The following is a 26,618-nucleotide window of genomic DNA, read 5'->3' as shown; positions in this document are numbered from 1 at the left end:
TGTTGAAATTGCATTCCACATTCCATCTGTTGTTGTTGTTGTTGTTGTTATTGTTGGTGTGGTCTTCGTCCAGAGAATGGTTTGATGTAGCCCTCCTCTCTATTCTGCACAAGCTTCTTCATCTCCAAGCAACTAATACAACCTATATCCTTCTGAATCTGCTTAGCCGGCCGGAGTGGCCGAGCGGTTCTAGGCACTACAGTCTGGAACCGCGCAGTTTCGAACCCTGCCTTGGGCATGGATGTGTGTGATATCCTTAAGTTAGTTAGGTTTCAGTAGTTCTAAGTTCTAGGGGACTGATGACCTCAGAAGTTAAGTCCCATAGTGCTCAGAGCCATTTGAACCATCTGAATCTGCTTAGTGCATTCATTTCTTGGTCTCCCACTATGGTTTTTACCCTCCACACTGCCCTCCAGTACTAAATTGGTGATCCCTTGATGCCTCAGAACATGTACTACCAACTGATCCCTTATTCTAGTGAAGTTTGTGACCTTCACCTGCTTTATTATCTCACTGATAGTCTTTGGTGTTGTTCTGTGTCGTTATACTAGTTGAAAAATGGGGGATGGAAGTTCAACACAGATTACTGTAAATGATGTAGCCAGCAGTTGCACAGTTGCATTTCATAGTTCTTACTTTAACTGTTCACAACCCCCCCCCCCCCCCAATATTACACAGTTATATGGACAATTAACTATTGGCAAACTTTGATAAGCAGGCAAACATCAACAGTTTACTGTCGAATATCTATGAACAGTAAAATCCAAACTACACAGTTCACAGTTCTTGAAGAATAATACAGTACGTATTGAACAGACACTGTCATTGTTTTAACACATGGCCTATTTGTGCTACATTATTTCACAGTTAAGTTGATGCATTGTTGATCTAACCAATACAGGTTCCTCATCTGAATATCAGCTACGGACTGACTGTCTTGGGACCAAAAATCGGGCCTTTATACACTCCTGGAAATTGAAATAAGAACACCGTGAATTCATTGTCCCAGGAAGGGGAAACTTTATTGACACATTCCTGGGGTCAGATACATCACATGATCACACTGACAGAACCACAGGCACATAGACACAGGCAACAGAGCATGCACAATGTCGGCACTAGTACAGTGTATATCAACCTTTCGCAGCAATGCAGGCTGCTATTCTCCCATGGGGACGATCGTAGAGATGCTGGATGTAGTCCTGTGGAACGGCTTGCCATGCCATTTCCACCTGGCGCCTCAGTTGGACCAGCGTTCGTGCTGGACGTGCAGACCGCGTGAGACGACGCTTCATCCAGTCCCAAACATGCTCAATGGGGGACAGATCCGGAGATCTTGCTGGCCAGGGTAGTTGACTTACACCTTCTACAGCACGTTGGGTGGCACGGGATACATGCGGACGTGCATTGTCCTGTTGGAACAGCAAGTTCCCTTGCCGGTCTAGGAATGGTAGAACGATGGGTTCGATGACGGTTTGGATGTACCGTGCACTATTCAGTGTCCCCTCGACGATCACCAGTGGTGTACGGCCAGTGTAGAAGATCGCTCCCCACACCATGATGCCGGGTGTTGGCCCTGTGTGCCTCGGTCGTATGCAGTTCTGATTGTGGCACTCACCTGCACGGCGCCAAACACGCATACGACCATCATTGGCAACAAGGCAGAAGCGACTCTCATCGCTGAAGACGACACGTCTCCATTCGTCCCTCCATTCACGCCTGTCGCGACACCACTGGAGGCGGGCTGCACGATGTTGGGGCGTGAGCGGAAGACGGCCTAACGGTGTGCGGGACCGTAGCCCAGCTTCATGGAGACGGTTGCGAATGGTCCTCGCCGATACCCCAGGAGCAACAGTGTCCCTAATTTGCTGGGAAGTGGCGGTGCGGTCCCCTACGGCACTGCGTAGGATCCTACGGTATTCGCGTGCATCCGTGCGTCGCTGCGGTCCGGTCCCAGGTTGACGGGCACGTGCACCTTCCGCCGACCACTGGCGACAACATCGATGTACTGTGGAGACCTCACGCCCCACGTGTTGAGCAATTCGGCGGTACGTCCACCCGGCCTCCCGCATGCCCACTATACGCCCTCGCTCAAAGTCCGTCAACTGCACATACGGTTCACGTCCACGCTGTCGCGGCATGCTACCAGTGTTAAAGACTGCGATGGAGCTCCGTATGCCACAGCAAACTGGCTGACACTGACGGCGGCGGTGCACAAATGCTGCGCAGCTAACGGCATTCGACGGCCAACAGTGCGGTTCCTGGTGTGTCCGCTGTGCCGTGCGTGTGATCATTGCTTGTACAGCCCTCTCGCAGTGTCCGGTGCAAGTATGGTGGGTCTGACACAGCGGTGTCAATGTGTTCTTTTTTCCATTTCCAGGAGTGTATATCGTCATAATAATAGGTACTGAAACTATACATTGTTTGATGTTTAATTTACAGAAATTACAATCAAAACATCAGTCATTAAATTAACTCAATACATTGAAAAATTAGTTATTTTTAACAGTTTCTTCTACCATGAGGGTTATGCCAAATTATTTGTTTAAATAATGAAATTAACAGATATACTTATACAAACAATACTTTTGACAAAAATGGTAATTAATTTGGAATTAAGGACTGGCTTTGCTAATATGTTTTCAAATAGGGCCAAATAAATACTTAAAGAATGCCATTGTTTTGTCTTCCAAATGTTTTCAAATTAGTACAGTATTCATACGTGTTTATAAGTCAACAATAGAATTTAAGTCATGGAACAATTAATGTTATCACTCTTTAATGAAAGATATTAACTAGGAATAGTCAAAATAAACCATGAAATTAATTACATACACAAAACTAAGCATGAAATTAGATCTAGTGCTATATTCTTTAAAACTGAGGGCTAACCTTTATCTTTTATGAATATGCAGATTTTACTGATGTATGTTAATGATAACTAGTCAAAAGTAAAAAATAAAATGGATTTAAGGAGTCAGGTGGCAAAACAAGAGAGGAAGTAAAATGATCCCATCTTGCTTCATCACAAGTTGTGCCACAAATTCCTCTTCTCCCCAATTCTATTCAGTACCTCCTCATTAGTTACACGAACTACCCATCTAATCTTCAGCATTCTTCTGTAGTACCACATTTCGAAAGTTTCTATTCTCTTCTTGTCTAAACTAGTTATCATCCATGTTTTACCTCCACACATAGCTACACTCCATACAAATACTTTCTGAAATGACTTCCTGACATTTAAATCCATACTCAATGTTAACAAATTTCTCTTCTTCAGAAACGCTTACCATTCCATTGCTAATCTACATTTTATATCCTCTCTACTTTGACCATCATCAGTTATTTTGCTCCTCAAATATCAAAACTCATTTATTACTATGTCTCATTTCCTAATCTAACTCCCTCAGTATCACCTGGTTTAATTATACTACATTCCATTATCCTCGTTTTGCTTTTGTTGATGTTCACCTCCTATCCTCCTTTCAACACAACTGCTCTTCCAGATCTTTTGCTGTCTCTGACAGAATTACAATTTCATCGGCAAACTGCAAAGTTTTTATTTCTTCTCCATGGAGTTTAATTCCTTCTCAAAATTTTTCTATTGTTTCCTTTACTGCTTGCTGAATATACCGATTGAATAACATTGGGGGTAGGCTACAACCCTGTCTCACTGCCTTCCCAACCACTGCTTCCCTTTCATGGCCCTTAACTCTTATAACTGCCATCTGGTTTCTGTACAAACTGTAAATATCCTACTGTTCCCTGTATTTAACCCCTGCCACCTACGGAATTTGAGAGTATTCCAGTCAACATTGTCAAAAACCTTCTGTAAGTCTACAAGTGCTAGAAACATGGGTTTACCTTTCCACAATCTATCTTCTAAGATAAGTCATAGGGTCAGTATTGCCTCATGTGTTCCAACATTTCCATAGAATTGAAACTGATCCTCCCTGAGGTCGGCTTCTATCAGTTTTTCCATTCGTCTGTAAACAATTCGTGATAGTATTTTGCAACCGTGACATTCCACCAATGGAGTCCTAAATACAGCTTTCTACCTTACTGACAAAAAACTTATGGCGCTGTTCACAAGTTTGTTACTGGATTAACTTTTTACATTTTATATTATAGGTTATTTCCAAGCACTATGCATGCGCATGTGTGCCCCCCCCCCCCCCCCCCACACACACACACACACACACACACCGAGAGAGAGAGAGAGAGAGAGAGAGAGAGAGAGAGAGAGATAGAGAGCGAGCTGAATTATGGTGTCTTCATAGTGATATGCACAGCTATTTATTTTATCATTATGATCTGCTGATTAAAATTTTATGGTCTTTTTATGTTATAGAACAAAAGAAAGCAAAACTGGAAAGTGCTGACACTTTTCAAATACGCACATCAAAAAAAGTTTTGCATCACCTCAGTTCTCAGAGTGCCGGAACCCGTACAGAAAATTGAAACAGGGATCAACATAAACATTACTTCTGCGGTTTTTATTGCACATGAAAACCACACATTGCATTTTATACCACCATACAGCTAGACCTTCAGAGGTGGTGGTCCAGAATACTGTACACACCGGTACCTCTAATACCCAGTAGCGCGTCCTCTTGCATTGATGCATGCTTGCATTTGTTGTGGCATACTATACACAATTTCATCAAGATACTGTTGGTCCAGATTATCCCACTCCTCAACAGCGATTTGATGTAGATCCCTCATAGTGATTGATGGGTCACGTTGTCTGTAAACAGCCCTTTTCATTCTATCCCAGGCATGATCAATAGGGTTCATGTCTGGAGAACATGCCGGCCACTCTAGTTGAGCGATGTCGTTATCCTGAAGGAAGTCATTCACAAGATGGGCACAACAGGGGTGAGAACTGTCATCCATGAAGACAAATGCCTTGCCAATATACTCCCGATTTGGTTGCACTATCAGTCGGAGGATGGCATTCACATATCATACAGCCGTTACGGCACCTTCCATGACCACCAGTGGCGTACGTCGGCCACACATAATGCCACCCCAAAACAGCAGGGAATCTCCACCTTGCTGCACTCGATGGACAGTGTGTCTAAGGCTATCAGCCTGTACGGGTTGCCTCCAACAAACACGTCTCTTACGATTGTCTGGTTGAAGGCACACGCGATATGCATTAGCGAAGATAACGTGATGGCAATCCTGAGTGGTCCATTCGGCATGTTGCTGGGCCCATCTGTACCATGCTACATGGTGTCATGCTTGCAAAGATGGACCTCGCCATGGACGTTGGGAGTGAAGTTCCGCATCATGCAGCCTATTGCACACAGTTTGAATCATAACACAATGTCCTGTGGCTGCACGAAAAGCATTATTCAATACGGTGGCGTAGCTATCAGGGTTCTTCCAAGCCATAATCCGTAGGTGGCGGTCGTCCACTGCAGTAGCAGCCCTTGGGTGGCCTGTGCGAGGCATGTCATCGACAGTTCCTGTCTCTCTGAATCTCCTCCATGTCTGAACAACATCACTTTGATACACTCCAAGATGCCTTGTTGAGAGCCCTTCCTGGCACAAAGTAACGTGATCAAATCACGTTATTGACCATTTAGGCATGGTTGAACTACAGAGAACACGAGCTGTGTACGTCCTTCCTGGTGGAATGACTGGAACTGATTGGCTGTTAGACCCCCTCTGTCTAATAGGCGCTGCTCATGCATGGTTGTTTACATCTTTGGATGGTTTTAATGACATCTCTGAACAGTCAAAGGGACTGTGTCTGTGATACAGTATCCACAGTCAACACCTACCTTCAGGAGTTCTGGGAACCGGCATGATCCAAAACTTTTTTTGATGTGTGTATAATATTTTAAAAAATTTTGTGAATTAAATTAATTTGCATTTCTTTTCATAACCAGTCACACAAAAATGTTTGTTTTATGATATATAGACTTACAGTGTAATTTATTCCAGTTCCAAGTGAACCAGAAGATATAAAGGCACTAATAATGGATTCCAGAACAATTCTTCTTTCCTGGAAGCCTCCCAGATATCCAAATGGAAGAATCAGAAAATACAAGGTGTATGTGAAGTCACTGGATGGTGTTAGCCTGGTCTGTATTGCGTATGTGTTATCCGCTAAATTAGGAACATTATTAAACAAACTGGTCTCAGTTAACATTTGTAATGAATGCCTTACCAACACTTATTTCTTCTTTATGTTCAGGCAAGTTTCTCTTTGAAATTATGTTGCTCCTCCTTACTTCAGTGAAGTAAATAATTACATACATTCAGCTCTACAAACTGTACTGCCTTCTGACCTTACATAAATATTTCTGTTATATGGGAATGACAGTCGTCTTTTAGTTACTATATGTCATATAAAATTACTTCATCTTTTTTTCCTTTCTGTTTGTTGTACAGGAAAGAGATCAATATGATTTGCCCTCAGAACAGACCTATTATAGTATTAGCCACTTGGTTGCACATCACAGATATGAGTTCTGGGTGACTGCCAGTACTATTGTTGGTGAAGGAAGTTCATCGAGGCATGTTGTGCAGTCAGCAGTTAACCATGTCCCTGCTCGTATTGCCTCATTTGGTGGACATGTCATAACTGTCTGGAAAGAAGAGCTCAAGTTGCCATGCTTAACAGTTGGACAACCAAATCCACACATTCAGTGGAAGAAAAAGTAATAAATCTTCAACAGTTTTACATCAAATCATATCTTCAGCATTAAGGTGAATTAAAATTAGATATACAGTCATGTAATAACGCAGAGGTCTCATATTTTGACAGCGCCAAGAGAATCCATGAGGACAACCATTTGCAAGTAAATTCTGAAGGCACACTTCATATAGCCTCAGTACAAATTACGGATGCTGGGAATTATTCATGTTCAGCCGAAAATATTTTTGGGAAAGAAGAAATCCAATACATTGTCTCTGTGCAAGGTAAGTTAACAATATGGACAGTCAACATGGCATAATGCAATATTCTCATAATGCATTATAAACAAGACTGAGAGATGAATACAGCATTTAAAGCAATACATCTAGCTTGGGTGACGATAATGTTTTAAAATTTTTATATGAAGAACATATGAATCACAGGAAGAATGATTGCTTACCTGCCTCTGTGCATGCTATGACTGATCTAATCTCATCTTTGTGATCCTACTCTAAGTGTTATGTAGTGTGTTGTAATATGTTCCAAGATTAATCACTTAAGGTTGGTTCTAGAACCTTTCTAAGTAAGTTTTCATGGGATAGTTTGCATCTCTCTTCAAGCATCTTCTTAACACTCTCCCAAGGGTTGAATGAAACTATGACCATCCTTGCAGCCCTTCTTTGTACCTGTTCAACATCCCCTGTTAGTCCATATTGGCATGGGCCCCACACTTGAGTATTATGCTAGGATGTGTAGCATGAAGTGTTTTATATGTAGTCTCCTTTGTAGGTTGATTGCATTTCTCTAGTATTCTTCCAATGAACAGCAGTGTGCCACCTGCTTTACCTACAATTGAGATTACATGAACATTCCATCTCATATCCTAGTTAATTGTTGAAGCAATGTGTTTGTACGAGTCGACCAATTCAGCTGTAACTCACTGATATTAAAGTCATAGGATACTACATGTTTTCATTTTGTGAAGTACACAGCCTTATATTTCTGAACATTTAAATCAAGTTGCCAATCTTTGCACATCTTGAAATCTTATCAAGATCAGAGTGAATGTTTGTGCAGCTTCTTTCAGACAGTACTTAATTATAGATAACTGCATCATCTGTTAAAAGTCTGAGGTTACTATTAATATTGTCTGCAAGGTACTTAATATACTACATGAACAGCTAGGCTCCAACAAGCTTCCCTGTGGCATACACGAAATTGCTTTACATCTGTTGATGACTCTCTATCTAAGATAACTTGTTGTGTCCTACCTACCAAAAAATCCTGAATCCAGTTACAGATTTAACTTAGTATCGTTTATGATCATACTTTTGATGATAAGCTTAGTCAAATGCCTTTCAGACATTTGCATCCACCTGTTTGCCTTTATCCACGGCTTTCACGATATCATGTGAGAAAAGTGCAAGGTAGGTTTTGCATTATAAACATTTTTGGAATCCCTGTTATTTGGCACGGATGAGGGCATTCTATTCAAGATATCACATTACATGTGAGCTCAGATTATGTTCTAAGATTCTACAACAAATACACATCAAGGATATTGGATGAATTAGGCATGGTTTTTGTGTCAGGAATCTATGGTAGATAATAGCTAAATGATGGGCTAACTCAACCATAGTTTTAGTATAGAATCTAATAGAGATGCCATCAAGCACTGGTGGTTCATTTAGTTTTAACGATTTCAGCTGTTTCTCAGTGCCATTGGAACTAGTATCCATTTTACTCATCTTTTGTGTAGTATGAGGATGAAACTGGGGTAATACTCCTAGATTTTCATTTGTAAAGGAACATTTGAAAGTGGAGTTAAGCATTTCCACTTTTGCTGAGCAACAGAACACTATCACTGATGCCAGAAACAGCCTTTACATATGAGAAGAATTTCTTTGGATTTAGTGAAAAATCATTTGACAATATTCTGATACAGTAATCACTGACAATTTCACATATTGCTCTCTTGACATTTAAAAGTGTTTCATTCAACATCTCTCCATCTATATGCCTTTGCTTTGTTTTACATATATCATGCAGTAGGCTCTGTTTCTTTAGCAGTTCCTTTACAGTGATTGTATACCATGGAAGGTTCCTCTCACCATGAGCTGCTGTATTGGGAACATGTATTACAATGCATTATAATTATTTTTTAAAACTTGGGCTGTACTTTCTCTTCATGCTCCTGTCCCAAGCTAAAAGTTTCAAGTTCCTCATGAGGAATGAGACCACTACTTCTTTATCTAATTTACTGAACATATATCTTAAATCTTTCTACTTGTTTTAGTTGCCCTTTTTACTTTGGTAGTCATGATTGCTACAACTCCCTCATGGTTACTGATACCAGTTTGTATGTGGACCTCTTCAAAGAGATCAGGTATGTTTCCTGCCATCAGATCTAAAATATTTTCATCATGAGTGGAATTCCAAAGCATCTGTTCTAGGTACTTTTCAGAGAAAGCATTTACTAATGTTTCACAGAATGTCTTGTACCATCCACCACTAACAAAACTGTAAGTATTCCAATTGACTGTAAGATGATTAAAGTCTCCTCCGATGATTACAGTATGACTGTGGAATTTACATGTTACTGAAAAGAGGTTCTCTCTAAAGTTTTTGGTTACATCAGAAGGTTAGTCCGGTTGTCGATAGAAGGCTCTAATTATAATTTTATGAGCACCTCTGATAATGAAACTTGCTGAAACCATCTTGCATGCAGCCTCAATTTCTGTCTCAGCAGATTCGACATTCCTGTCTATTGCAACAAATGCACCACCTCCATTCCCCATCAGCCTATCCTTTCGATATATGCTTATATGTTCCACAAAAATCTCACTGCTGCCAACTATGGATTTTAACCAGTTTTCTGTACCTAGTATTTTGTGAGCTTCACTGTTTTACAGGAGTGTTTCAAACTATGGCACTTTATTGGAAATGCTTTGACAGTTAACCACTAGGATTTTACACTGTACTTCCAGGTCTCCTACAGCCATAATTATCTAGACTGAATGAAGAGTTGCCTGTTCCAAGAAGATCTTGTTTGCACCATACACAGTCAACTGGGCAGCAACTTCTGATGTGTAGCGCACTTCTGATCCATTTATGGGGACCCTACATTTCTCAAAAATATGGCACAAGTCGAGGAAGTCATGTACCAGCTTGCCTTGGGATTTTCTCAGTCTCAGTTTCAGGCATTTCATTCAATTCAGAACGAGGAGGCTAGAACCTGGTCTAGGGACTATGCTACCAATTGTGAGCCTCATTGAAACTCCATGAATAAGGCTGGCATTCTCTGCCAGTCACTGGAACGATCCAAGTATGATCTTGGAATCCAAGGCATTATTTGCCTCAATATACGACACAATCTGCATGTGATTACACACTGTTCCCTCAATGGTCATCTGCCCCGGGGAGCCGGTTGGTCAGCGTGACGGAATGTCATACCTAGTGGCCCAGGTTCGATTCCCGGTTGGGTCGGAGATTTTCTCCGCTCAGGGACTGGGTGTTGTGTTGTGGTTATCATCATCATTTCATCCCCATCGACACGCAAGTCACCGGAATGGCATCCACCCAGAAGACTTGCACCAGGTGAACGGTCTACCAGACGGGAGGCCCTAGCCACACGGCATTTCCATTTTCCTCAATGGTCGCTGGAACTGTCTCTTCAAATGTTGAATGAGGCCTCCAGGCACACACAATGAGAGCACATGGCGTCGATTCCCTTCCCTTTCTGCCATTTCCTTAATGGGTACCACTATTAACTGTATGTTTCAACTGCTGATGATTAATAAGCCCTTACCCTTTTCTATTTGCCTCCCCTTGACACAGTACTCATCATGTTTCCCAGCAGATGATGTGAGACTCAATGACTCATTTCTTGTTTCAGTGTTTCATTTGTATGTATGATATTACTCATATTGCTTTCATGTCCAAATAGTGTAACAATTAGTTGGTGTATCACAAATTTTGCAAAAAAGTATTTTTATATGTTAAAAAAAATTACTTACAAGAAAGATCTTTCCATTAAGTGAGAACTATATTAGCTTTTCAATGAAAATTTAAAACTGTTTCCTGGTTTTGGACTTCATATTTTTTCATAGAAAGTGCACAAGTAATTACACTGTTTTTTAAATACAATGACATTAATCACAGTGTTCACTTACCACAGTGTAAAATATGTCATCTTAATAATAAGAACATGTATTGTTAGTCTAAATATGTATTTGCAGAGACAGTTAATACAGATTTTACTTTTCTTTCTGAATTTACCCTGAAGAGAGCAGGATAAGAGGAGGTAAGTAAAAGCATTTACATACTCACAATAATATTATATTTCTGAACTAAAACTGTAAACAACCTGAAGGTGCTTAATGCCTTACTACGCATGGTCTTATTGGAGGTGGTATATCACTGCTTTACTGTGACCTTTGCACTGACATGTAGAGCATTTAATAGAGAAACTGTGACATATCTTGTCACTTTTTACATTGAATAATAATTGCCACAGATAAAAGAAGCAATAACCAAACAGAAAAAAATCCTTTGACTGACTACAGATAGCTCTGAATCTTTACATTTGCAATTTCACTCCTACCTATGAATAATGTTTCTAAAGCAATGGAAATTAGTTATTTTTGATACTATTAAAAGTAAAGTTGCTGCTCATCATATAGCAGATATGCCGAGTCGCAGATAGGAGCAACAAAAAGACTTTCACAAATAAAGCTTTCGGCCATTAAGGCCTTCATCAAAAATAGACAACAGACAGATATATATAGACACACACACACACACACACACACGCTCAGTCACTCACAGGACTGCAGTCTCAGGCAACTGGAACCACACTGCAAGCAGCAGCACCACTGCATGATGGAAGTGGCGACTGGGTGGGGTAAGGAGGTGGCTGGAGTGGGGACAGGGAGGGACAGTATAGTGGAGGTGGTGGGCAGTGAAGTGCTGTAGGTTAGATGGAGGGCAGGGGAGAGGTGAGGATGGGGTGGGGGGGCGGGGGGATAGGGGGTAGACAGAAAGGAGAGAAATAAAAAGACTTGATGTGATGGTGGAATGATGGTTGTGTGGTGCTGGAATGGGAACAGGGAAGGGGCTGGATGGGTGAGGACAGTGAGTAACAGCTGTGTAGTCCTGGAATGGGAACAGGGAAGGGGCTGGATGGGTAGGGACAGTGACCAACAGAGTTAGTTACTGTCCTCACTCATCCAGCCCCTTTCCTGATCCCATTCCAGCACCAAACAGCTGTCATTCCACCATCACACCAGTCTATTTACTTCTCTTCTTTCCTGCTATTCCTCCTCCACCCCACCTCTCCCCTGCCCACCATCTAACCTGCTGCACTTCACTGTCTATGACCCCCACCATCACTCCGCCTCCCTGCCCCAGCCTCTCCTTATCCCACCCAGTTGCCACTCCCATTGTGCAGTGGTACCGCTGCTTGAAGCGTGGTTTCAGTTGCCTGAGACTGCAGTCGTGTGTGTGTGTGTGTGTGTGTGTGTGTGTGTGTGTGTGTGTGTGTGTGTGTGTGTGGTCTATTGCTGATGAAGGCCTTAAGGGCCGAAAGATTTATTTGTGGCAGTCTTTTTGTTGTGCCTATCTGCGACTCAGCATCTCTGCTATAGTAGCAACTTTCCTTTCCATAATATTGTTACGTTCCATCCAGGATTTCCCATTGTTTTATTTTTGATACTGTTTTTTTCCATAATATTATGGCCCTCAACAATTTTTGTCTTTATCATTTTTGCCACTGGTCCTTGATTTGATCCTCACTGAAATTATACATTTTACGGAAATTGTATGAAATTGTTTAAACTTTTTGTTCAACAATGACATGTGGCTATAATAGCAAATGTAAGAGACTGCTACAAAGGTGTGAATAAACAAACTCTCTTTTCAATTCTGTTCATCAGAAATGTAAATTATTATAATTATATAGTGTGTTCATGCATCCAAAAATCCTTCCAGATTGTGGGATAAAATGTAAATAATGTGTATTTAAAAATACCAGATTAAATTAAGTAACATATTTAGCATATAAGAAAACTAAGGTTATACTGATAAAGATGAAAGGGAAATTATTTAACAAACTACTTATCCTAACAGCAGAAGATAGTACAGATACAAAGCAGGTAAAATAAAAGAACAAAGTATCTATTAAAGAGAAAGTGAGAGTTTCAAGCAGATGATAATAGGAACCTGACAAAATAGACAAGTAATGAATAACAAAGATAAGAATTTACTAAAATTCAGTATTTCATCATTTAAGATGGCAGATAACGCAGTAACTTATGACAGAGAGGAAACTGAACAAAGATTTCAAAACTTCTTTAAATCCATACTGCTACTTTATTATTTTATGACAACTATATTAACTCCAGAGAGGAATTAGGCTACATTCATCTACATCTATGTGATTACTCTGCTATTCACAATAAAGTGCCTGGCAGAGGGTTCAATGTCTCTCTACCGTTCCACTCTCGAATGGCGTGTGGGAAAAACAAGCACTTTGATTTTTCTGTGCAAGCCTTATTTCTCTTATTTATCATGATGTTCATTTCTCCCTATGTAGGTGGGTGCCAACAGAATGTTTTTGCAATTGGAGGAGAAAACTGGTGATTGAAATTTCATGAGAAGAACTGCCTTTGTCTTAATGATTACCACTCCAATTCAAGTATCATGCATGTGGCACTATCTCCCCCATTTCGCGAAAATTCAGAATGAGCTGCCCTTCTTTGTACTTTTTTGATGTCATCTGTCAGTCCCACCTGATGCGGATTCCACACCACACAGCAATACTCCACAATAGAGCAGACAAGCGTAGTGTAAGCCATCTCTTTAGTAGACCTGTTATGCCTTCTTAGTGTTCTGGCAATGAATCACAGTCTTTGGTTTGCTCTACCCACAACATTATCTATGTGATTGTTCCAATTTAGGTTATTTGTATTTAGTTGAATTTACAACCGTCAGATTTGTGTGACTTATTGTGTAATCGAAATTTAGCGTATTTTCTTTAGTACTCATGTGAATAACTTCACACTTTTCTTTATTCAGGGTCAATTGCCATTTTTCGCATCATTGATATCTTATCTAAATCATTTTGTAATTCGTTTTGGTCATCTGACAACTTTACAAGATGGTAAATGACAGCATCATCTGCAAACAATCTGATACAGCTTACTCAGGTTGTCTCCTATGTCATTAATATAGATCAGGAACAGTAGAGGGCCTATAACACTTCCTTGAGGAATGCCAGATATTACTTCTGTTTTACTCGATCACTTTCATCTATTATTACGAACTGTGACCTTTCTGACAGGAAATCACGAATCCAGTCACACGACTGAGGCAATATTCCAAAGGCACGCAGTTTGGTTAGAAGACACTTGTGAGGAACGGTGTCAAAATCCTCCTAGAAATCTAAAAATCTGGAATTAATTTGTCATCCGCTGTTGGTAGCACTCATTACTTCATGAGCATAAAGAGCTAGTTGTGTTTCAAAAGAATGATATTTTCTGAATCCGTGCTTTCTATATGTCAATAAATTGTTTTCTTCGAGGTACTTCATAATGTTTGAATGCAGTATATGTTCCAACACCCTACTGGAAATCGACGTTAGTGATATGGATCTGTAATTCAGCGGATTACTTGTACTTTCCTTTTTGTGCATTGGTGTGACTTGAGCAATTTTCCAGTCTTTAGGTACGCATCTTTCTGTGAGCAAGCGATTGTATATAATTGCTAAATGTGGAGCTATATTATCAGCATACTCTGAGAGGAAACTGACTGGTATACAATCTGGACCAGAGGCCTTGCCTTTATTAAGTGATTTAAACTGCTTTGTGACACCGAGGATATCTGCTTCTATGTTTCTCATCTTGGCAGTTGTTCTTGATTGGAATTCAGGAATATTTACTTTGTCTTCTTTGGTGAAGGAGTTTCGGAAAACTGGGTTTAACAACTCTGCTTTAGTGGCACTGTCATCAGTTACTTCACCGCTGTTATCGCGCAGTGAAGGCATTGATTGCATCATGCCACTGGTGTGCTTTATGTATGACCAGAACCTCTTTGGGTTTTCTGCCAGATTTTGAGACATAATTTCATAGTAGGAATCAATAAAAGCATCTCGCATTGAACTACGTGCTATATTTCGAACTTCTGCAAAACTTTGACAGTCTTGGGGGTTTTGCGTTCTTTTAAATTTGGCATGCTTTTTCCACTGCTTCTGCAACATCACTTATTAATATTAATATATCAATTGCTGTTGATACTATCTCTTTGAAATGATTCCACAACTTTTCTACACTTACATGATCAGATCAGAAGGAGTGAAGACTGTCCCTTAAAAAGGTGTTAAGGGCATTTTTTATCAGCTTTTTAAAATAGATATACTTGTATTTCTTTTTGATGGTTGTAGTTGTTACGGTATTTAGCCTAGCAGAAACTGCCTTGTAGTTGCTAATCCCTGTATTTGTCATGATACTCCCTATTTGTCCAGGATTATTTGTTGCTAAGAGGTCAAGTATCCTTTCGCAACCATTTACACTTCAAGTCGGCTCATGTACTAATTGTTCAAAATAATTTTCTGAGGAAGCATTCAGTACAATTTTGGATGACATTTTATGCCTGCCACTGGCTTTAAATGTACAATTTTTCCAGGATATCAAGGGCAGATTGAAGTCACCACTGACTTTAATTGTATGAGTGGGGTACCTATTTGAAATGAGACTCAAGTTTTCTTTGAATTGTTCAGCAACTATATTTTGTTTTATCAATAATTTCATAAATTTATAACAAATCACAATGTGCTTCACAGCAATACTTTTTATTTTTCTATTAAATGATATCGTTTGTGTCACCGCAGTACCTTCAGCACCAACAAATTTTCAAGCTTCATCATCTACTACAGCCAGTGTTTATGTTGAGTGGCAGCCACCCACAGCAATGGGTAGTTCCATCAAAGGTAAGGTAAAATTTGATATTTGCACAGCATGTGTAGTTTAATGCATTCAGAAATAATAGAAGCACTACTACACTTATTCCTTGCTTTTAAAATGAACATGGTCCATGAATGAAAAGTATTCCTTAACAAATAGAAAAACACATTTAAATACCATCTCACTATGCGGTAAAATTGTCAAAAGCTGTCAAAAGGTCAATGAGAGATTCTTTTAACGAATTTGAAAGCAATATTTTATCTGCAGATTCTAAAAATAACCCCAAAAAATTTTGGTCGTACTTAAAATCTATGAATGCTACAAATAAATCTATACCTTCTCTTGCTGATAGTATAGGAAATGTAACGGATAATGATAAACAGAAGGCTAAAATTCGAAACCTAGCTTTCAAAAAACTCATTTACGGTAGAGGACTGCAGCACCATTCCCCGTTTCAATTATTGAACAAATGCAAGGATGGCTGACATAGCATTTAGTGTATCTGGGATTATAAAACAGTTAAGATCCTTAGACACCAGGAAGGCATCTGGCCCAGACCCCATAAGATTTTATGTTGACTATGCCGCAAATATAGCACCATTCTTATCCATCATCCATCTCATCCATCATCTATCAGTGGAACAGCGGAAAGTTCCACGGAACCAGAAGAAGGGCCAGGTCATAGCAATCTATAAAAAGGGTGGAAAATTGGATGCACATAATTACCAGCCAATTTCACTGACACAGATTTTTTGTAGAATCATGGAACATATTTTGTGTTCAGACATAATGATCTTTCTAGGCTCTGAGAAGCACATCTGCACAAACCAGCACGGTGTTAGGAAACAGTGGTCATGCGAGACACAGCTGGCCCTCTTTGTGCATGATGTACAATAGGCTCTAGATACTGGCTCCCAGGTTGATGCCATGTTCCTCGACTTTCCAAAGGCATTCGACTCAGTGCCGCACTGTCACTTGCTCCAAAACGTGCGTGCTTACTGTCTATCCGATGACATATGTGGTTGGATAGAATGTTTTGTAACAGAAAGAGAGTAGTATGTTGTCCTGAAAGGGGAGACTTCAACAAAATCAAGCGTAACATTAGGTGTACCCCAGGGCAGCGTAATAGGTCCATTGCTTTTTACAATTTACATAAACAAGCTGGTTGATGGTACTGGCAGTGGCATTAGACTGTTTGCCGATGACGCAGTAATCTGCAGGAAAGTAGTATCACATGAAAGTTGTGATCAAATCAATGAGGATTTGCAGAGAATAAATGCGTGGTGTAATAACTGGCAGTTATCTTTCAGTATTACTAAGTGTAACCTACTGCATATAACAAGGCAAGAATCCCCATTAGTGTACGAGTACAAAACAAATGCCCAGTCTTTGGAAGTGGTAACATCCATCAAGTATCTGGATGTGACCATTCGAATGATCTCAAATGGAACGATCAGATTACACAAGTTACGGGTAAGATGAACTCTAGATTGTGATTTATTGGTAGAATCCTGAAACAATGCAGTCCTTCAAAAAAAGAAGATTGCTTACAAAACTTTAGTTTGTCCAGTCTTAGTGTGTTGTTCATCTGTATGGGATCCTTGCCAGTTGGGTCTGAGTCAAGAGACTGAGAAGGTCCAAAAGAAGAGTGGCAAGTATGGGACTGGTACATTTATCCATTGCGAGAGCATTACAAATCTCATAGAAAGTTTGAAGTGGGACACAGTTGCAGATAGACAACACAATAAACGGAAGGGGCTGCTCACTAAATTCCAAAACCCGATCTTCGTCAAGGATGTACAGCATTATTACCACAAACTTTCAAATCACATAATTCAAATATAAGGGAAATTAGAGCTCATACTGAGGTGTTCAGACAGTCATTTTTCCCTCACGTGATCTGGGAGAGGAAGAGGGGGGGGGGGGGGGGGTGGGCGAAATATGACTTCGGTGCGAATAGTGCCCTCTGCCACACACCGCTTGGTGGCTAGTGGAGTATAAATGTAGATGTAGAAAATTTTAGCTACTTAAGACACGTATGAAATAACAATATCTACCACAAGTGTACCATCATTGTAACAGAATGGGGAAAGATCTGGCTTCATGCTCTGAGATCGCATGTTTGGTTCTTGAATTTCTGCAAAGATGGAAGAAGAAAGACACTAAGAGTATTGCCGAAGATAGCTACTTTAGTCAAACCCACAAGCTGCTGGTACCACAATACCATAGTAGTATGCCGCTAGAGGACCCAAAACAAGATGGCACAGCCCATTGCCAAAATACAGATGAGTTGTACCGTTAAGTTTTGACTGCCTTAGAAGTGTGAGTTACTGTGGTGGAGAGATTTCAGTGAATACTAGAACTGCAGAAATGCACCAGCAAAGAAATAAAAAATGAATTACACAACTTTATTTGTTTGAGATGATGGTTAAAACTTTATGGCTACAGTTCATACATTCATGAGCAACTGAGTCAGACACAAGTGATGTGTTGGAGAATGTGAGTCCCCTTTTTGACATTGTGAAGTAAATAGATCTATGATACATTCTGCAAGACTGGGATTTCATCAGGCCTTGTATGAGTTGGTGGGTTGACTGTCAAGTATTGGAAAAGCAAGATGTGTTGAAGTATTGCCAACCTATTTGAGATCTCATAGTCCCTGTGGAATTTTTTCTTTGATCCTTCTTCCATGACTTTTGATGTGGTGAACAGTTGTTGAATAAATGTGCACAATTCTAGAATTTACATTTTCATTCTCCTCCGATTTATTGATACTAAACTCAGTTTTGACCATAACCTTGCTTGTAAGTATTAATATAAATTCTTAAAACAAACTGGCACATTGCATGGATTATCAATGGCTGCACAAATTCACAAGTGACTAAGCATCCTGACCTGGAAGTTTACTAGTGTACTAACTGTTGAGCTTTACACATTGGTGCTTACTGATAGTTGAATCCTAACCATCAACTGAAAAATGCTGGGTGCTTATTGCTAGTTTAGTGCTTATCACAAATTGAAAATGGTGTGATGAAAGCCAAACACTGATCATAAGATGTGCACGTATTGACGAGTAGTTACCAACTGCCTGAGGCATTCTGTGTGACACCTGTATAAAGAAGGACATGATATGCAAATAACAAAACACTAAAATAATAAGTTATTACATTTTATACATATTAACAGAAAAAAACAGAAAAAGTAAAACATACTAAAATAAAATTGGTAGTGAAGTTATCTTGATTAACTATTAGCCGCATAATCAGAAAGGGGCTAAATTGTAGGTATTATTTTCTCATGTGGAAGCTGCATACTTGAGGTCAGTTTTCTCCAATCATTATAACACATTTTTAATATTGTATCAATAAATCAGTTGTAATGAAATGTTAGTATAGTAGGTGGAGTACGCAATTTCATCAACTTTAGGCCTTCACACAGGCAGGCACTATCCTCCAAACCTAAGTCTGCTCACAGATTTCCTACTGTGATATTCTCTCACACACCTAATCCTCTGACTATACCCAAGAACCAGCTGCAAAGGAGCACTCCCCTCCCATTACCCAGTACCATCCCTGACCTGAACAACTGATCCGATATCCTTCAGTTGGACTTTGATTTCTTATCGCCGCACTCATAAATGAGGAACATCCCATCAACAATCCTTCCCACACTTTTCAAAGTGTTATTTTGAGCCCCAACCAGTCTAAAAAATACCCTTAGTGCAACCGTACCCCAGACCCACTCCCAATATCTTGCCACTTCAGTGATATCCCTATGAAAGATTCAGGTACAAGATCTGTCTAGGAAATCCACTCTTCAGCATATCCTACTCCCATCTTATCAGTCATATATTGTCCTATAAGAGACAGGGCCACATTAAAGTAGTAATCTCATATACTAGCTCTGCTACAATTTTTGCACAGCATGCTATGTGGGCATGATCAGTGACATGTGTCCTCCTGAAAGAACAGCCACTGTCAAACTGGCTAAGAGCATAGTTGACCACCCAGTGGCAGACCATGCTCCTGAGCACAACATGCTTCACTTCATTGGCAGCTTCACAACCCTTCTCAGAATTACATGGATGTGAACTGCACTTCCTGAACATCCTCTGATACCAGGGCAAGGTGGCGCAGTGGTTAGCACACTGGACTCACATTCACGAGGACGATGGTTCAATCCCGCATCCGGCCATACTGACTGAGGTTTTCCGTGATTTCCCTAAATTGCTTCAGGCAAATGCCGGGATGGTTCCTTTGACAGGGCATGGCCGACTTCCTCCCCCATTGATTCCTAATCTGATGAGACCGAAGACCTCGCTGTTTGGACTCCTCTCCCAAATCAACCCCACCCATCTATTCTAGCCCCACGCCCCACACCCACCTCCACACCTTCTGTATTATCCTAATCTCACTCATCCTGGACCCACATTCTCTTCCCTGTAGTTTTCCCATTCTCTTTTCTGTCACCCCTTCCCAATCCACTTATTGACATAACTGTGCACTACAGGAACTTGCCTCACTGGTGCAGATGCTCATGATGCATTTATTCCCATACTTCTGGTACCCTTCTCATCCGCATTCTTATCCTGCATATCTGCTGCCTCTTCCAGACATAATCAATCCCAACCCCGCTTACTCTCCACTTACTTTCTTCTGTAGCCCATTCTACCCAACACAGTCAGTCAACTATTTCTCTCTCTCTCTCTCTCTCTCTCTCTCTCTCTCTCTGGGTGTGTGTGTGTGTGTGTGTGTGTGTGTGTGTGTGTGTGTGTGTGGGTGTGTGTGTGCGTGCGCACGTGCTCATTTCCTCTAAAATCCAAAAAACTTGTTTATGTCCCCATGAATGACTCCATGCCTCTACTATTCAGGGAGATGTTACGTTTACTCCTTAAGTTATAGAAAAATAGTTTAGCCTTCTGGAAGTAAATCTTTATTTGCCAATGCAGTGTCCATACAGAAAAGTGTGTGTTACATGCATTACAAATTAGTAGACTGTCTTCCAGGAGAAAAAAATTACATAAAAAATTAGTAGGGATCAGTAGTTTTATTCAGTAAACTAGCTGAGTTGCAGGTAAGCACAACAAAATAACTTCACACAAAGCTACCAGCCAACCTGGTGACCAAAAGCTTTGTTTGACACTCTTTTTGTTGTGCTTATCTGTGAATGAGCATCTCCACTACATACTGAGTAGAAGTTACCTTTTCATATTATCATGATTCCATCCTGGATTTTCCATTGTTAGTTTTAATCAGTACAATTTATTCCCACTCACTCATAGTATTAGTATCCCATAATGCAATTCTCACTGATAATTCAAGTGATAAACACTGTGTCATTGTCAAAGTAATGTCTCCAGTGTTGTTTGTAAACATACTTTTGCAGCACAGTAAGAAATTAAAACATGCTATTGCTGTCTACAGTATTACTGATGGTTTCTGTGCCTTTGTGCACCCTGCACAGCCATTAATTGAGACCAAAACATTTATCATTATCTTTTATTTACCCTTTTTGTTGTTATATGTCTGCAATTTTCATTTGAAATGCTATTAGGGCCTTTGCAGACAACTGGGGTTCAAAAAAGTGTGATATTCTTGATCTTTACTGCAGGGTGACACTCACCATTTCACTATGAGACAGGTTGCCTCTTCATCTAACATGTTGGTATGGAATATGTGCATCAACAACATGGCAGATTTTACTTGTTACGTGTCCTGACTGGGTTTGATTGCTATGCTCATTGATCAAAAACAACCAATGAGCTGAATAGCTTGTGGACTGTTCTAATGAGCCTCCATCTGATGTTCAGATCGAGAAGGAAAAAACTCACTTTTGTGTAAGTCATATTGATTATGGAAACTATCCCCCACTGTGCTACTGACGTGTGTTCTACCATAATATTTCAAAGGCATTGCTTCTCTCACAGTATGAGCCTGTCAAATAGATCCTTGACGCAGTTGGTATCAGACCCCAAAGTGCATTATGACCACTGAAATCTCCCACAAGGAGAAATGATTAGGGGAACTGTAACTGGATGTTTACCATTATCATGTTCACTTACAGAGAAAAATACTAGTGCAACCTTCTTCTGGCACTATTCAGTCTGAAACATATACTTTTCTTTTCAACACTACAATCAAATTAATTTTAAAAAAAGGAATTTTTGAGCTTACTTCATTGCTCTTACTCCTGAATTTCCTTCTCTTCTACAAATGATAAACAATCTTGACTCCAGACTATATGACTGATGGAAAGGTTAACATAAATGTATGGTAAAGAGTGCAAATGTTGTTACTACCTGCAAATCTTTGTTGCGTATTCCATTAGCTACTTGTGGATTTATTTTAGACATAAGTGTCTCATATTAAGACTGACAAAATTGGTGTTTATATCTTAAAGAAACACAGAAAAACTGAAATTTAACATAAAAGTGGCAGTTTTCTACAGAATACCATTTACTCCTTTCACAACATTCTCACTTTTCTAAAAGTTTTTTTTCTTTTTATTTATTTTTCAATTGCTTACATCAATTCCCTTTTATTTCTAAAGTAAACAATGCCTGTGTTAAAATTTAGTGTGATGTAAATCTTGGAAACAATTTGATAATTACCATGCTATTTCTCATTTTATAATTGGTTGGTTACAAATAATATAGATGTTTCTATAAGAACAACCCCATTTCCTAATTGTTACACACTACACAGTTGTGGTACAGCTACAGTTACACAGTTTAAGAAAAGGTACCATGGTTGGCAGAGCCAGATAATGGAAGATATACAATAAACAATGGAAAATCCAGGTTGCATATCAACACAATTATGAAACGGATAGATTGATACTTACCATAAAGATGATACGCTGAGTTGCAGACAGACATAATGAAAAGACTGTTACACACTGAGCTTTTGGGTAAAGCATTCTTTAGAGAAGACAGGAGAAAACACACACACACACACACACACACACACACACACACACACACACACACACACACACCTCATGCACACTATAGGCCTATATCTCTGACATTGATCTGTTGCAGAATTTTAGAACAGGTTTTTTGCTCACGTATCATGTCATTTCTGGAAACCCAGAATCTACTCTGTAGGAATCAACATGGGTTCCGGAAACAGCAATCACGTGAGACCCAACTCACTTTATTTGTACATGAGACCCAGAAAATATTAGACACAGGCTCCCAGGTAGATGCCATTTTCCTTGACTTCCGGAAGGCATTCAATACAGTTCCGCACTGTCACCTGATAAACAAAGTAAGAGCCTACGGAATATCAGACCAGCTGTGTGGCTCAACTGAAGAGTTTTTAGCAACCAGAACACAGCATGTTGTTCTCAATGTAGAGACGTCTACAGACATTAAAGTAACCTCTGGCATGCCACAGGGGAGTGTTATGGGACCATTGCTTTTCACAGTATATATAAATGACCTAGTAGATAGTGTCGGAAGTTCCATGCGGCTTTTTGTGGATGATGCTGTAGTATACAGAGAAGTTGCAGAATTAGAAAACTGCAGCGAAATGCAGGAAGATCTACAACGGATAGGCACTTGGTGCAGGGAGTGACAACTGACCCTTAACATAGACAAATGTAATGTATTGCGAATACATAGAAAGAAGGATCCTTTATTGTATGATTATAGGATAGCAGAACAAACACTGGTAGTATGCGTATGGAACGATTTGAAGTGGAATGATCATATAAAATTAATTGTTGGTAAGGTGGGTGCCAGGTTGAGATTCATTGGGAGAGTCCTTAGAAAATGTAGTCCATCAACAAAGGAAGTGGCTTACAAAACACTCATTCAACCTATACTTGAGTATTGCTCATCAGTGTAAGATCCATACCAGGTCAGGTTGACAGAGGAGATGGAGAAGATCAAAAGAAGAGCGGTGCATTTCGTCACAGGGTTCTTTGGTAAGCGTGATAGCATTATGGAGATGTTTAGCAAACTCAAGTGGCAGACTCCGCAAGAGAGGCGCTCTGCATCGTGGCGTAGCCTGCTTTTCAGGTTTCGAGCGTGTGCGTTTCTGGATGAGGTATTGAATATATTGCTTCCCCCTGCTTGTACCTCCTGAGGAGATCACAAATGTAAAATTAGAGAGATTCGAGCATGCACGGAGGCTTTCCAGCAGTCGGTCTTCCCGTGAACCATACACGACTGGAACAGGAGTATAAATGTAGATGTAGATGTAGATGTGACTGTTGTCTAATCAGACGTATAAGTTGGCATGGCAAAATTCTGGAATGTGAACCACATTCCATATCATCTTTATTGTATTTTCCCTCTGGTCACCTCTTACATCAAGGAAGAGGACAGTTGAAAACTAAACCACAAATCCATCTGCACCAGCACATGTTCCACGGGTTCTTTCTAACTTCTTGAAAATGACATATAGAACTATCAGCTCATTGTCATATTGCAGAATTATTTTCTGTTGATTTTCTAGCATATATGGGTTGGGACATTTCCAGGGGCAGATTCAGATTTGGACTCCAACCACAATTTATTGGTTATGAACTGCAGATTAAAACAGACGAAATAGCAAAAATATGGGAATTTAAGGAGGTGGGACCTGGATAAACTGAAAGAACCAGAGGTTGTGGATAGTTTCAAAGAGAGTACTAGGGAACTGTTGACAAGAGCAGGGGAAAGAAATACAGTAGAAGAAGAATGGGTAGCTTTGAGAGATGAAATAGAGATGGCAGCAGAGGATGAAGTAGGTAAAAAGACGAGGGCTAGTAGAAATCCTTGGGTAATGGCAGAGATGTTGAATTTAATTGATTAAAGAAAAAACTATAAAAATGCAGTAAATGAAGAAGGTGAAAAGGAATGCAAACATCTAAAAAATGACATCAACAGGAAGTGCATAATGGCTCAGCTGGGATGGCTAGAGACAAATGTAAGGATGAAAAACATATATCACTAGGTATAAGATAAATACAGCCTACAGGAAAATTAAAGAGACCTTTGGAGAAAAGAGAATCACCTGTATGAATATCAAGAGCTTGGATGGAAAACTAGCCCTAAGCAAAGAAGGTAAAGCACAAAGGTGGAAGGAGTATATAGAGGGTCTATACAAGGGTGATGTACTTGAGGGCAATATTATGGAAATGGAAGAGGACATAGACGAAGACGAAATGGGAGATGTGATACTGCGAGAAGAATTTGACAGAGCACTTAAAGACCTAAGTCGAAACAAGGCCCCGGGAGTAGACAACATTTCATTAGAACTACTGATAGCTTTGGGAGAGCCAGCCATGACAAAACTCTTCCATTTGGTGAGCAAGATGAATTAGACAGCCGGAATACCTTCACACTTCAAGAAGAATATAATAATTCCAATCTCAAAGAAAGCAGGTGTTGACAGGTGTGAAAATTACTGAACTATAAGTTTAATAAGTCATGGTTGCAAAATACTGACACGAATTCTTTACAAACGAATGGAAAAACTGGTAGAAGCTGACCTCAGGGAAGATCAGTTTGGATTCCATAGAAGTGTTGGAACACATGAGGCAATATTGACCCTATGACTTATCTTAGAAGATAGGTTAAGGAAAGGTAAACCCATGTTTCTAATATTTGTATACTTAGGAAAAGCTTTTGACAATGTTGATTGGAATACTCTCTTTCAAATTCTAAGAGTGGTCAGTGTAAACTACAGGCAACAAAAGGCTATTAACAATTTGTACAGAAACCAGATGGCAGTTATAAGAATCGAGGGCCACGAAAGGGAAGCAGTGATTGAGAAGGGAGTTAGACAGGGTTGCAGCCTACCCCCAATGTTATTCAATCTGTATACTGAGCAAGCAGTTAAGGAAACAAAAGAAAAATTTGGAGTAGGAATTAAAATTCACAGAGAAGAAATAAAAACTTTGCAGTCTGCCACTCAAAGTAATAAATGAGTTTTGCTATTTGGGGATCAAAATAACTGATGATGGTTGAAATAGAGAGGATATAAAATGTAGATTGGCTATGGCAAGGAAAATGTTGCTGAAAAAGAGAAATTTGTTAACATTGGGTACGATTTAATTGTAAGGAAGTCTTTTCTGAAAGTATTTGTATGGAGTGTAGCCATGTATGGAAGCGAAACATGAACAATAACTAGTTTAGACAAGAAGAGAATAGTAGCTTTCGAAATATGGTGCTACAGAAGAATGCTGAAGATTAGACGGGTAGATCACATAACTAATGAGAAGGTTCTGAATGGAATTGGGGAGAGGAGGAATTTGTGTCACAACTTGACTAGAAGAAGGGATCGGTTGGTAGGACATGTTCTGAGGCATCAAGTCATCACCAATTTAGTATTGGAGGGAAACGTGAAGGTTAAAAATCATAGAGGGAGACCAAGAGGTGAATACGGATGCATTTAACCATTTGTTAAGGTCTATTTATTTCGAACTGTTTAAAATTTTAAATAATAATAGGCATCCCTCTTGTTCCTACATATAAAAGCAGCTAACCATAAAGCACACTTCAGTTTTATAACAATAACACAACCAATCACCTATAGCAGACAGATGCATGGAGTGCCGTAACACTTACCGGTTACAATCATTCACACTATCTTTCATGCACTAGCTCTTTTTCCAGCAATAGTACACACATTCACATACACATCCCCACAGGCACCCAAAGGCACAACCCTGTGCCTGAAAAATAGCTAGTGCTCAAAAATGCTTTTTCCTGTTGTTACTGTGCTCCACGCAAATGCGCTATAGCTTAGTGGTTGTCCTCTTGTTTTGTGTACTTTAGTTTTATGTAGAAATGTGTATCTTTGTTCTGCTACCTATCACTTTTAAAGTGAAGGAAGTTAGAAATATTGTACTTAAAATGTTAAGTAAATAATAACCTCACTCAGTGAACTGTTGCACCAAAAATTTACCAAATAGATATGGTAAACAGAACAATGGGATTACGAAAATTCTTGAACTGTCATACAGACTCTCTCTAAAGGAGAGAGAGAGAGAGTGAGAGAGAGAGAGAGAGAGAG

The 26,618-nt window shown here is 39.8% G+C and overlaps 1 protein-coding gene across 1 annotated transcript in view; it reads left to right on the top strand.

The window, feature by feature from the left end:
* Nucleotides 1-26,618, top strand: part of LOC124594067 (Down syndrome cell adhesion molecule-like protein Dscam2) — a 198,161-nt gene that overhangs the window by 133,393 nt on the left and 38,150 nt on the right. Inside the window, exons 13-17 of the mRNA XM_047132417.1 lie at nucleotides 5,956-6,095; nucleotides 6,406-6,674; nucleotides 6,782-6,936; nucleotides 10,938-10,955; nucleotides 15,537-15,635. Coding sequence (XP_046988373.1) covers nucleotides 5,956-6,095; nucleotides 6,406-6,674; nucleotides 6,782-6,936; nucleotides 10,938-10,955; nucleotides 15,537-15,635 — 681 coding nt within the window. The remainder of the gene's footprint in view (nucleotides 1-5,955; nucleotides 6,096-6,405; nucleotides 6,675-6,781; nucleotides 6,937-10,937; nucleotides 10,956-15,536; nucleotides 15,636-26,618) is intronic.

The sequence above is a fragment of the Schistocerca americana genome, chromosome 2 (assembly GCF_021461395.2).
Source record: "Schistocerca americana isolate TAMUIC-IGC-003095 chromosome 2, iqSchAmer2.1, whole genome shotgun sequence".
NCBI classification, from domain to species: Eukaryota; Metazoa; Arthropoda; class Insecta; order Orthoptera; family Acrididae; genus Schistocerca; species Schistocerca americana.
The sequence above is the reverse complement of the archived record's forward strand: the minus strand, read 5'-3'. Positions and strand labels throughout refer to the sequence as shown.